Raw genomic sequence first — 14503 nt, 5'->3', positions numbered from 1 at the left:
TATTGTATGCTCAAACAATTCAATGGTAGGGGTGGTTCACTCTGAAAGGTCTGACCAGAGGGAATTGCTGCTGTCAGGTCTGATTTGTGTTGCACTTTGAAATACCTATACTAGCTGGAAAATTATTCCTCTCACCCAAGAAAGTGGTGTTTGAGCGTTACACCAACCTGAAACTCTATGTAACTGGAGTGCTTGTATCTGCAGGTGGTGGTTGAATTGGGACAAATTGAAATGAGAGGAGATGATCTGCGCAATGACAGGATGGAGGATTGGACTCAGGTGAAAGAAACAAACAACTTGCAGAGCAGAGCAAAGAAAGATTCTAACATGGCAATGGAGTGTCCTATTATTCTCTGGTGGTCACCACTGACTGGAGAACTGGGCCGATTAGGCCAGTGTGGAGCAGATACCTGTTTCTTTACCGTAAACAGGACCTATCGGGATCATCACATGACACGAGCATTCCTGTTTTATGGTGAGCTTATTTTAAAATTCATGATCTGCCGTTGTGTTCTGATGTATATTTTAGAAATAAGATTGTGGATGGTATAAACAGACTGTGGCAAGAGCACCAAATGTGCAGTAATGTCAGAGGTAGATGTAGAATCAGACTGTAACCAATTTGTTACCACCAATTTGTCCCTTTCCACCAAAGTCAAATTACAGCAGCTTAAGGAAATAGGAGCTGGAAGCCATTTGCCCCTCGAGCCTGCTCTACCATTTAAGATCACGGGTGATCTTCAACCTCAAACCTCTGCTCCATGGACCTTTGATTCTGTTTTAATATCTAGAAATCTGCTTTCGTTAGTCATGCAGCACAATCTAATCACTTTGTTATGAACAAATAAAATCTTATTCATACCAACAACAAAGGAACAGCAATGGAAAATTCATCAGACTCTGGTAAATTCAAAATGATAGTTTTTATTAAACTAACAATTACTCTTCTCTAAACTTAATTCTATCCTAAGCCCCACTATGTGCAAATATATATATATATATATATATGTGTGTGTGTGTGTGTGAGTGTGAGAGAGATTAAACCCCAAACTATTACAATTTAGGCATAATTCTGAAAAGTCCATTTTAAATTTCAGTATCAAAGATTTTATGTTGAACGAAAATTTTTAAATTGCAGTTCAGAAGTAATTATGAAGCATTTTGAAACGTCCTTTCATCAGGTCTCTTTAAAACTCACAACTTTCTTTTATAGAGCTGTTTTCAGAGCAATGTTTCTTCATACGAGTGATTTCATAAACTCCCACTTATCTTGCCTAAGAGTCTGTTTTCTATGATGATTTCTTTCTTAATCAAGAGGGACCCTTTTTCACGACACAAGGCTACCCTCTTCTTAGAGATAGTCTGAGTGGCTATTAAAATACTACTTTTGGTGTTCCTCCTTTTAAAAGAATTGGTGCCTGCTTTTCCAATCATGTTGATACAGGATGGCTTTCCCTTTTTCATATGATCCAAAAATGTCTGATTTCTCTAATATATTCCATACAGATCTTTCATGTCATGTGGTATGACAGTCATAACAGGCTTTGAAGTCCTTCTGAACCTCTGAACATCTTCATGCTAAAAAGCATAATTTAATATTTGTCTTCTCAAACTTAAAATCAAAGTAATTGTCTTTGTTTGATGTTTCTCTCCTGCTTCTAAGTTGTCTGATGGACCAGCAAATGCTTCTTAAGTAAACAGTCCATTATTCTCAGTATCTCAAGAAGCATCTGTTTCAACTGTAGTCGCAGCAGACTTCTGTCTCTGAGATGATGTCAGCTGCCATCTTGAAAGAATCTCTCTCTCTCTGTTTTTAAAATGGATTTGTGTTGTCTTTGTGCCCCTGAAACCAGTTCCACAAAATAACCTTACTATGTCATATAAATATGAAATACATTTAACATGAAAACAAAAGATTAATCATAGCAGATTCGACACAACTCTTATTAACTAAAGTCTTCCAATCCAGATGAATCTTCTCTTCACCCTCTCCATTGTAATCTCATCCTTCCATTGTGGCAACCAGAACACAACACACCAAGTGCAACCAAAGCAGTGTTTTGGAAAGTTGTACCAGGGGTTTGTATCCCTGCTTTTGAATGGAATCAGCGAATCGCCATCCCCTGTCTTTAACAATCAAGTTGCTGCCTATCTATTTTAGTTTTGCATCCACATATATTTAATTTATGAGTGAAACAACAACTCCGGATTTAGATATGAGCACTATTAAATTTATGCAAAGCTATGACTGAATTAGAAAATTGTATGGGATTTTGTAACTTTGACCTTAAGGTGCATTGCATGGCAAATTGTCTCATTTAATGCAGCTGGAATCTTGTGCTCTGTCAAATTTCTGGAATGAAGTGATCTAGAAATGAAATGGTTGCTACATTGTGTCAGTCTGTTTAATTGCATAGCACTGACTTCTCTCTTCTCTTTCTGGAGGCTGATTGCACTTTCTTTAGATCATCTCTTTTTGCTTGTCTCACACACAAGTAAGCATCAGCCAGTATTAGACATGCTTTCCTTCCTCTCCCCTCTGCTTTCAACATTCTCAAGTTAAAGTTCCCTCAGTAAACTCTGGTTTGCTCCTCCATCTCCAGTGCCCATTCCTCATATCATGGCACTTTTGCATGCATTAACAGGCCCTTTTATCTCCACCCTTCCTGTGGTCCATGGCTCCTAACAGGTGAACCTATTCTAATTTAGTCAGTTGCGTTCTAAGCTCACGATGTTGTCTTCTTTACGTTGAAGGATCTAAGTATATATCGAGTGACCATTTGCAGAACACTTCTGTGAACTTGAAGTGATTTGCCTATCACTTTAATATTCCATTTCCTTCCACTCTGGCCATTCTGTTTTGGCGGAAGCTATGGAACTCAGAGGTTCAGCACCTCTAGGTTCATGGACAGGTTTTATCCCACAGCCATCAAGGTCTTGAATCTCCCCTTTCTCTAATTCTCACCATATACTTCTTTGGGACCACCAAAAGATTTGGCTGTGTTATTGAAACATCATTCTTTTTTCTTGTACTGATTGCAACTCCGAATATTTATTTATCTATCCTTTCATATTTATTAACCCTTTTTATATCTTGGCAAATTGTGGTATTTTAATTTATACTATTGTAACTGGTGTTCCTGACACGCTTATGTGGCTACAGTACATAAGAATTTGGGTCAACCTACATTATACTTCTGTATGTAACAGTAACCTCACATCACGCCACTACATCAACTGTTGCCACAAAATCTGGAAGTATAGCACCTCATCCTGCTCATCCAGCACAGCTGTCAATATTGAATCCAACATTTTCAGAAAACCAAGCCTTTCCAGTCCATGTAGAAATGACTTGCTCTGACATTAGCTCCTCCACCTGTAACATTGACTCTTCTTCTCTCCACGGATGCTACCGGATCCGCTGAGCATTTTCAGCTATTTTTTTTTCAAATTTCCAGCTGCTCATGGATCTGGAGCTCACTATTTCCACATTTAAAGAAAAAAAAATATTTTTCCCTGTATTGCTCTTTATAACAAATGTGGTGCTTCATTTCATTTAGTCATTCTTGGTAGAGCAGGTGCCAAAGATAAAATAGTCTGTTTCCTCTCAAACTTCCAGTTCTGTTACTTACAGCAGTTAGGTTTCGTACGGCAGTACGATCATCAGGATTGAGCCCTTCAGACAAATCATTTATAATTCACATACATTTATTTCTGTCACTTGGACTCACCCAGACAATTTTGGTCTCCATGCAGTCTCATACATTCCCTTTGTTTTCCTCATCCTCCCCATCTGTGAACATAAAACATTACTGATTTCTCATTCTTCTAATTCTGATGAAGGAAGGGAGCCCATCAACCCATGATTTCTCACCACTCCAGATTGTTTGAGTAACCTCTGTATTACCCATTTTTATTTCAGATTTCCAGAATCCCGCAGCTTCTTATTTGGCTGTCAAGCGTTAATAGTTGACTAGGTAGAATTTAAAGATCCTTAGAAAAAGTGAAAAGCAAGATATTGCTCATTCTGGAAATATGAAATAAAATAGAAATGTTGGAAGTAATAGGGAGAAAGAAACTTAAGTTAATGTGTCAAATGAATGAATTTTTTTTGGAACTGTTATATGTTCAAAGTAAAATAAGCTTGCAGACTGTGAAAACTCTTTAAAGGGTCATTGGAAATGTCAACTTGATCGGTGTAACTTGACCCTGGCCTTGATATTTTTAGATGGTGCCCTTCCAAAGAATAACGTGGAATCAGCTTGGCAGATTGATAGCAATTTTGTGAGTCAGAACCTTGAGAGTTCAAGTGCTATAGTTGCAGCCAGATACCAGATTAGAGGCAGAAAGAAGAAGCTATTTGGCAAGTGGAAGTGAGTTGCTTGAAGTGTGGGAGAGTGCTTGTGTGGAGTACATGCAAACATGAATCGTTTAGGCTGAATGGCCTAATTCTGTGTACATTTGCCACTTTTTCTAGGTTTTTTTGCACCTGATTACATAGGGGAATTCAAAGTGTCTCCCATTCTGCTTTGAACCTCTGGCTCCTTCCCCAGCTTCTTTCCGCCTTGATGTATGCATTTCATCTTCTTATCTGCATCTTAGTCTTGATAAAGGGATCAGACCTGAAACTTTGACTGGCCATTTCTACCCATGGATGAATTCTCTCAGCATTTCTTTATTTGCTGAAGTTTCCAGCATCTGCCATCTTTGTGTTACACTGCTCTTAACTGTTGGACGGAACTGCTATTTTCAAAACTTGTTTTCAGCAGATGGATAATTCTGGAAAAGATTTTTTTGCTCCATTTCCAGTTATTGGAGCTGGTGGGTTGCTTTTCGGCACCCTTCTATGGTTCCTATTGTGAGTATTCTTGGGATTTCAGTCAAAAACCATGAAAATATAACATTCTGTTCCAACTAGAATGATGTCAGCCTCAGGGAGTAGGTGGAAATGATAATGTTGACATTCTTCTTTTATTGTGTTCATTCATGGATTGTAATACTTGGAAACTGTTCTTGGAGTTTCCTCAGTCCAAGTTGTGGAATGTGAATATTGACATGTTGTCTGCTCAAGCTCTTTCCTTGATAGTGCTGAGTTCTCAAACTGTTTATCAAATTTACTTCCTCTTAATTTATCGAGTGTCGGATAGAACGAGAAAGAGGGAGAGAGAGATACAGCATGGAAATAGGCCCTTTGGCCCACCACATTTGCACTAGCTATCAACCACTATTTACACTAATCCTACATTAATTCTATTCTACTACATTCTATCAACTTGGCCCACTCATCTACACACTAGGGTCAATATGTGATAGCCAGTTAACCAACTGATGTACACATCTTTGGGATCTTGGGAGGAAACCCACTCCACTGCAGGAAGAATGTGCAGAGCCTGCGCCCAAGGCCAGGATGGAACCCTGCTCTTAGGCATTGCGCTGGAGCGGCACTAGTGGCTGTGCCACTGTATACAAGAGTGGATGTGAGATGGAAGATGCCATCTCTTGGTCAACTCTCCTGGTCACCCTGCAATAGAAAACCTGGTGATCTCCACAGACTAATAGGAGAGACTTTCTGTATTGACTAATAGGAGAGACTTTCTGTATTGTTGCCCACTCCATTGATTTTAACTGAGCACTGTGGTTGTAAGGGGCTATGATAAGTCTGAGCTTTTTCAGTTTTTTAGTTATTTGCATATACAGTACAACTCTATTATCCAAAATGGTCGGGACCAGGCCTATGTTGAATAAACAGTTTTTTTCAAAGAACTGGTCATTTTTTAAAAAACAGCCCAGTATCAACAGCAAATCATGTATCAATGTTTAAACAATAAGGAAAGGCCTTGTAAGCATTAAAATAATGTTTAATTCTCACCAAAATCCTGCTGCCTGTGGCCGTGCCCCAACACATCACCAGTGCTGCCGATTCCCAGAGAGGCTTCTCATTCCAGTGGAATACTCACTGGCGAGTCAGTGGGCTCCTGTCTCCCTGGTCATTGGAGTTCCTGACCCTTATGCCCGAGTCCCCTTGGCCTAATGCACATGCACACCAGGGAGTCTGGGATGTGTGTGCAGTAGTAGGCAGAGGGAAGGGTTCAAAGTCAGTGTCTGGTGTGCCAAGGAGGGAGCGAGGGAAGGGGAGGGAATGACACTGATCCCGAGGTCTTCACTCCTGTCATGAGCCCGAGGTCCCCGCTCCTGCCCAGGAGTCTGACGTCCCCACTCCTGCATGGGAGGCTGCTCCCTTTGATGACACTGGAACAAGGGATTCTTCCAACCGCTTGCGGCTGGGAGACAGCGGCACACTGTTTGAGAAGGAGAGTTGGAGAGAAAAGTCAGTAGGGGAAGGTAAAAAAAAGAAATAGAACGAAAGGAGGGAGGGAGTTACCTGAAACAAGGACATTCGTCATCTAATTTTATGTCGAGTGAAATTTTTTTCAACCTGTGTGGTCAGTCTGGCCCAGAAAAAATTTAAGATAACTGAGAATTTCTGATTTGTTTTGGATATCCTTATTTATCCGAAATTTAAAAAAAAAAATCGGATAAATGAGGATTTTGGAGAATCCGATTTCAGATAGTAGGAGTTGTACAGTATTTTAAGTGGTATCTTTCTTTTACATTTTTGACTTAAAATAATTATTGCAGCTTGATAATGTTGCACTTTGACCTTTCTCTGAATTTGAAAGCCGATTAATTGAAATTTCAACAGTTGGCTAAGTGGGAGTGCCAATTTTATTTCTAACTTCATGGTTGGTGTTTATTCTGCGCTTTCTTCCCACACCTGATCAAGTCTTTGAGAGCCTGTGAATACTGCACTTTGTGAAGGGGTCAGCAGATTGTTGGTTGGATGAGGGTTGATGAATACAGCTACTTGGAAAGGAAATTCGAGCAGGTAATTCAGAATCAGAATCAGGTTGATTGTTATGAACATGTGTCATGAAATTTGTTTCGCGGAGCAGTATTGTTCAATAAAAAGGTGAAAAGTCACTTTACATTACAATTCTATACATACAAGATTTTTTTTTTAAAAAACAAAGAGCTGTGCAAAAAGGAGAGAAAAAAGTGAAGTAGGTGTCATTGACTGTTCAGAAATCTGATGGTGGAGGGGAAGAAGCTGTTTTTGTTACATTGAGTGTGTGGCTTCAGGCTCCTGTACCTCCTCCCTGATAGTAGCAGTTTAAAACAAAAGGGTAGTGAGGGTACTTGATCAAAGAAGCTGCTTTCTTGAGGCACCACCTCATAAAGATGTCTTTAATGGAGTGAAGACTAATGCTCATTATGGTGCTGGTTGAGTTTACAACCCTCTGTAGCCTGTTTCTGTCCTATGCAAACAGTGATGCAACCAGACAGAATGTCAGAATGGTACACCTGTAGAAATTCGCAAGCATCTTTGGTGTCATACCAAATCTCCTAAAACTCCTAACATAATATTGGCGCTGGCATGTCTCATGATTGCATCAACATGATGACCCCAGGATGCATCTTCAGAGATGTTAACACCCAGGAATTTGAAGTTTCGTACTCTCTCCATTGCTGACCCCTCAATGATGACTGATTTGTGTTCTCCTAGTTTCCCCTTCCTTAAGTCTATAATCAGTTCCTTAGTTTTACTGACATTAAGTGACATCACTCAACTAGCTGATCTATCTCATTCTTGCATGCTTCCTCATTGCCGTGTGTGATTCTGCCGATGACCGTTTGCAGAGAACATCAATACACCATACAGGAACACTTGTTTCCTCGAGATTACTTCTCCATTCAATATAATCATAGCTGATGCACTTCTCTGTACCAGGTCTCCAATACCCTCAATGCTTCATCTTTCTTCCTCTGCGTTAAATACTTCTAACGGGTTGATGAATGGTTAGTTCCTGTGTTATATCGGATGAAGTTCACTCCATGTTCATTAACATAAATTGATTCTGTGGTAAGTTCATGGGTAAATTAGACTCTATTGCTTGTTTCAATGGTCATAGTTCTAGAATTTTAATGTGACAGATGCTGAATAGCCTCTTTCCTCTTCCCTGCTGAACTCCAAAGCAGAGAATGCTCAGTTGTCTGTCAGCTTGTTCTATGTGTATGTAATTCCAAGAGTTGTGACCAATACTTTACCCTTGTGTTAGATAGCTTGGAATTTTTTTGGAAAGACAAAATTTATTATTAAAAAGCTGTGAGTATAACTGCTTCATCCACCTATTAAAATATATTGCATAATCCTGATGTTGAAAATGCGTGCCATAAAGGTTAAAGCTTGCTAAAATTTTCTCAAGCAAGATTCCCTTTATTCACTTTAATATACAGATGAATAAATGGTACAAACTGCTCTTTAGTTTTTTTTAAGTCAGGCATATAAAGTTGTCCAAACACTGGCTATCTCTCTGAGACGGTGCATCTTTCCTGGACTTGACATCACTGGGATCAAAATTCCTTCAATCTGGTCCCATTGGGAAGTGTTCCCAGATGACATGAATGAAAAACAGTTTCAGATTGGTGGGTTTTGAGTTTTGTGGATATTGATCTTCTTCCAGCAGAGAGAGAGATGTTGACTGTGCCAGCTGCAATCAAGACAAATACAGTATTTGCATTGTGTCAAAATCTCAATTATGCTGTTAAAATTTCCCAATAACTTTAATTGTTCATTATCACATAAAAATTTCATTATGCTTTTTCCATTATTGAATTGCACTGTGGGTTTTACCACATTCTAATCCCTTTTCTTTAAATGGAGTGATATTAAAACGATTGACTGATTATGGGGAAACAAAGCAAAATTCCTAATGAATTCTGCAGCCTGAGTGAAAGCGAGCTTCTCTTGAAGATTTTTTTTTTATCCCTTTACGTATCTGCTGGGAAAGTGACATTCATGCAAAAGGATTCTGTAAGAGGAGCCAAGTCTTTCTGCTAAAGCACAAACAGCTTTTCAGTGCAGTGGTGTTTTATTGCAGATGATGAGGCTGCATCTTTGAACTTCACACTTTGCCTATCTTTCTACTTCAATAAATTGGCAATGCAAGCTCTTTTATTAATAGATAGATTGTGTCTCCCAAGAACTGACCTTGGTGAATAAATAATCAATGGGCACTTATAATGTATTGTGCATCTGTCTGATGAACACGAAAAAGAAAATTACTGCTGCCTAAATTGGAAATCAGATCTGAATCTGTCTTGAAAAGTAGTTTTCAATTTTTATTTTGTTGTAGTTTTAGTGGCTAATGGATTTCTGTGCTGTGTTACGAGCCCAAAGGACCCCAAAACCCAGCAGCAATAGACGTTCACCCAGACAAGTATTTACTTAAACAAAAGTTGTTTTTAATCAACTTTAAACATGAAAATAGAATCAAACTTTAACTTATCTCTATACTTAACTAACCCAAATTAACCTCCTTCTATTTCTAAGCGCACGTGTTTGATGTGTGTGTAAATTTAAGAAAAGTTCTTTGGTTCACAGTTGAATCTCACTTCTCCTTCCAATTTCACTGGACGCAGGCAATTCTTATACTGTGCACAAAATTTGCAGGTATAAAGTTCACCAGGCTTTGGTGCTCAAAAGGTAAATGTTTACTGCTCAGGAAGGTTCTTGTAGGGTTTGCAGAGAGAGATTTGTTCCAGGATTTCCACAACTGAGGTACCACCATTAGTCATCTCAATGTCTCGCTGATGAAACTTGCCCCATCAGGGTTCTCCAGATGGTAACCTCTTTCTTTCAGGCCACCACTTATTCCAAGAGAAACATCAGACAGATAGCACTTCCACCCATCCACTGCTCTGGAACTTTCTGTTTCAACCAGCTTCCTGGCTTGCACTGTTCAGCTGCTTTCAGTGTCACACACACTAGCTGAGAGAGCTTGTTAACTTCTCTCTCTCTCTCTTTCTCTCTCTCTCTCTCTCTCTCTCTCTCTCTCTCTCTCTCTCCAACTGAGACTGCCAGAAAGTCCATGTGCCTCTCTCACTTTCAAAAACCTCCACCTTCTTCAGCAAACCATGAGTTCTCTCATGGTCAAGCTGTTGTCTTAGGTAAACAAACCCCAGGAGTGACACTTCTATGAGCATTGCAGAAAGGTCAGAAGCCTTGTAGTTATCCAACCATCCAGCCTGTCTCCAATTCCAAACAATGGTCTATTCGTTTCATGATGTCATTTCAATTAGCACTTACTTGTGAAATGTGCATAAAATGTCCAAAGATCCTACAATGTTACTGAATATGAATTCTTCAGTCTTTCAAATAAGATCTGTTTTAAATTGTATGTATGTATGTAACCAACTCTAATTTTACCAAATTCTCCCAAATATTTATCCTCCATTACAGCTGTTAGGTATTAGATGATCAACCCTTTGAAATGGACCAGACAACACTTTAAATACAGTTCAGACATTGGGAGCTCCCTTTAATGTTCTAATCAGTGTTTATAGCTCTAGTAACAGTACCAAAGTGACAGAGGTTATCTTGTCATTTTCTGAAGTTGGAATCTTGCTGTTTTCAAGTTTATCTGTCCTGCAATACGAATGTCGTTACATCTCGGTCCATTGAGTCTGCCCCACCATTCAATCATGAGTTGATCCATTTTCACACTCAGCCCCACTGCCCAGCCTTCTCCCCATAACCTTTGATGCCGTGGCTCATCAAGAACCTATTAATCGGCTTTAAATGCACCCAATGACAACTGCTTTATTATATGCTGAGGTCATTAAAAAGCACTGCTAACACCTTACTTTGATCTTTTCCTCTCGTGTCTAAACTCCACCCAAAGTCAGAGGCTCAGTTTGCTTGACATCCCCTTAATTATCAGGGATCAGCTGCCAGAAGTTGGTTGGTAAGCAGACTTGAGAAAATGTGAAGTGTGAACCCACCAGTGAGAATTGAAAGTACACCAAAGAGAAGCAGTAGTCCGCCAATGAGAAGCAGGGGTCCACCAGTGAGAAGCAGGGGTCCACCAGTGAGAAGCAGGGGTCCATCAGTGAGAAGCAGGGGCCCACCAATGAGTAGGAAGAGTTCAGCAGTGAGAAGGAGGGGTCCACCATTGAGAAGCAAGAGTTCACCAATGAGAAGCAGGAGTCCAGCAGTGAGAAGCAGGGGTCCAGCAGTGAGAAGCAAGAGTTCACCAATGAAAAGCAGGAATCCAGCAGAGAATAGTTCAGGAATAAAGTCTGCATTATCAGGTGAATCGGAAATCTCTGCAGTTTATTTTTTACATTAGCAGGCATGATCAAAGCACAAGGCTGGGAGATATGTGGGGGAAATATTTTGCACAGAGGGTGGTAGGAATCTGGAACAGGTATCGAATACATTTTACCAAAGTTAAACTTGCTCGAATTTATCCAGATATCAACGCACTCTGTGATAAATGTAAAATTTACAATGCCTCTTTGACCTATCTGTTTTGGTCATGCCCTAAATTGCAAAAATATTGGTCAGATATTTTAGAACATTTTTGACTATTTTTGGGATTATTTTGGATCCATGTTGGTAATTGCAATGTTTGGCTTTTCCAGAGACATAAAGATAAAACATGAGATTTTACCATTCTGCACTTTACTAGCAAGAAGATCAATATTGTTAAAATGGAAAGAGGAGTTTCTACCCACTCACAGACAGTGGCTGTTAGATATTGTCCTTTTCACATTTGGAGAAAATTAGGCATAATGTCACCAAAATCAATATTTCCTTTGAAGGAACCAGAGGTCCATTTATGGCTTGCTTTCACAATGGACTAATTAGGTGGGATGAAGGTTGTAACTGGGTGGGCTTTGTTCGGATCTCCCAAGGGCATTGCTGGGTGTTATCTCTATTTATAATATGAATTACAACCTTGGTTGACATTGGGTTAGATTTTTTCTTTTCCTTTTTTCTCTTTCTTTACTCCTTATACAAATGTATATATAAAATGTATACATATTGGATTGGGATTTAACTCCAAGTACTGTTGTCACTATAACATGTTATTAAATTATAATATATGTTATTAAATGTGTAATAGTCTAAATGCAATGGATTTATTATATATTTGTTTTTTGACAAAACCGATAAAAGTAACTTTAAAAGGAAAGAGGTTCCTAAATAGATGCACACATATGAAGGGGATGGTAGGATAGCTATCTAGTACAAACGGCAGAGTCTTAGTGTGATGTAGACATAGATTGGCACAGACATAGGCTGAAGGGTCTTTTCCTGAATTGTATTGTTATATGACTTGATGATAATTGATCTGCCTAAGATGAGCTTGGGTGTTATTTCAGGCAGCCTTCAATGGATGACTTTCTGATCCTCTAACCAGAGCATTACGCTTTCAGATTCACTGTCCTCGCGCTTGTATGTCTTGTTGACATTGCTGTCAACACAGGCATCCACAATCTTCATATTGTGACAGATTATGTTATATTTTATATTGTATATAGATATGCTTTTGGAAGATAACTTGTGGGTTTTTTAGTTAGGTCAGAAACAGATGCAAACACTTCAAAACAGATCTCATTTAAAATGCTAGAGCTCTGCTCAAGCCAGACAGTCTAGGCTCTGAGTGCTTTTGCAAAAACTTTGAAGGATGCCTATAAGGACTTCACAAGTAGCTGTTAATTGGATATGCTGTGGAGTAATGGATTATTGTTTTGGAAAGCAACAGATGAACGGACTTGGAAGATTAGGTCCGGTGCTGTAGTTTGAGTGCAGTTTGCTGTTCTAAGGTGGTCATGTGGTTTTCTCTTAGAGAGAGAATTCAGTTCTAAGATCAGCAGCAGCAGCTGGGACTGGAACAGGACAAGCTGACAAGCTTGTGGAAAAACCTCATTTTGAAGATGGGCTGTGAGTTCTTAGTTCAGCCTGGTCAAAGCCCTTGTGGTCTATACAAGAGGAGTTGGCTGGCTGTAAAATGTTTCACTTGAAATAAGAGAAACAAAAAGACACTCTGTGCTGACCTGAAAGAAAGAGGTTATCTTTTGGATAACCCTGAAGGGGCAAGTTTTTTTTGGCAAGACACTGAAGTGGCTGATAGAAAGGAATCAGTTTGTGTCCAACGAGCAACAAATCTCTCTCTGAAAACTGACAAGAACCTTCCTGTGCGGTAATCATTTACCTTTCAAGCACCAAAGCCTGGTGAATTTCATAAATGTTAATTCTGTGCACAGTATAAGAATTGCCTGATATCTGTGAACTTGGAGGAGTGAGATGTTAGATTAGACTGTGAATTAAAGAACTTTTCTAAACTTTGGGGTCCTCTGGGCCCATAACATTATGACTTGTAATCTCTTGAATTTTGAAGACTAGTCAAGACATTTGATCAAGACTTGTAAAATAGGGGAAAGTGGATAGAGAAAATCTTTATTTTTCCTGCTGGCAAATTCAAGGAGAAGAAAAAATCTTAAAATGAGAAACAGTAACATTTTCCCCACAAAGTTTAGCAGGAAGGTAGAATTCTTCAAATTGACTGTTTAGTCAATTACAAGGAGATTGAGCAAAAAATAAACAATCTGGAATAAGAACTCAGTGGGTCGAGTAGCATCAATGGGAGAAAAAGAATGGTCAACAATTTGTGCCAGCATCTCATCGAGGTTATTTTAAATATCTTGATTAAATCACCTGTTAGTCTTCTAAATACAAGGGTGTACAAATCATGTGAAGAATATGGATGCAAGTGTTGAGAGCAATGTTAACAAAGTTGCTCAGAAACAAAGCTTGAATGTCGACACCAAGAGATACAAATGTGAGCATTTTATGAATTTTAGGGTGGACTGATCTACTACTATACTGAGACTGCAGATACTATGATCTCGAGGAACAAACAATCTGCTGGAGGTAGTCAGCCAGTCAAGGAGCACCTGTGGGAGTAAAATAATCGGACGTTTTGGGCTGAAATGCTCAATCAAGGCTAAAATTGCATAGTCAGTTATTTATTCATCTCCTGCCCTTCTTCCTTACTTGAATAAAAGGTAATCATGTGGAGAACAGTTTCTTTAATTGTTTAGGCAGCATTGCACAGTATGAAGAGCTTTATTTCTGAGCAGTTGGAAAAAAGGGTAGAATTTTTATTTGTAATGAAGCCTATCACAATCTCATAATGCACTCCACAGGCAGTAAGATATTTTGAATGTAGTCACAGCTGTCTGTAGGGAAAATAACAGCTTTTTTGCACACAGCACCATCCCACAAAAAACACGACCAGCGTATCTATTTTAGTAATGGTAAGTATTGACCAGAACCCGGGAGAATTCTTCAAATAACTGCAGAAATGCCTTGCATTCAACTGAATGGATATACAGATCCAGCTTTTCTGTGGCTGTTGTGAAATGTTAAATGAATCCTTTAATTTTTACTTCCCCTGTGCTTTATCTATTCCCTCAATTTAACCACAGCTGGTGAGTGGGTAAAATGGTAGGGATTGCACTGTTTGTTTGACCTGCAGAGGGAGATGTTGAGCTTGCTATTTTTTTAAACAAGCTGACTTTAAAAGTGCAATTCATTCTGCCCAGTTGCAGAATGGTGTGGTTTCGCTATCTGCCTTTGAGACAGGTGGGCGGA

At 39.2% G+C, this 14503-nt stretch overlaps 1 protein-coding gene across 2 annotated transcripts in view; it reads left to right on the top strand.

The window, feature by feature from the left end:
* fut10 (fucosyltransferase 10) overlaps window positions 1-14503 on the top strand; it is a 62489-nt gene that overhangs the window by 29245 nt on the left and 18741 nt on the right. For both annotated transcript variants that reach the window (XM_069925814.1, XM_069925816.1), the window contains one exon: window positions 205-475. In XM_069925814.1, coding sequence (XP_069781915.1) covers window positions 205-475 — 271 coding nt within the window. The remainder of the gene's footprint in view (window positions 1-204; window positions 476-14503) is intronic.

Source organism: Narcine bancroftii, chromosome 3 (genome assembly GCF_036971445.1).
Source record: "Narcine bancroftii isolate sNarBan1 chromosome 3, sNarBan1.hap1, whole genome shotgun sequence".
NCBI lineage: Eukaryota > Metazoa > Chordata > Chondrichthyes > Torpediniformes > Narcinidae > Narcine > Narcine bancroftii.
This window is presented reverse-complemented; position numbering and strand designations above follow the sequence as displayed.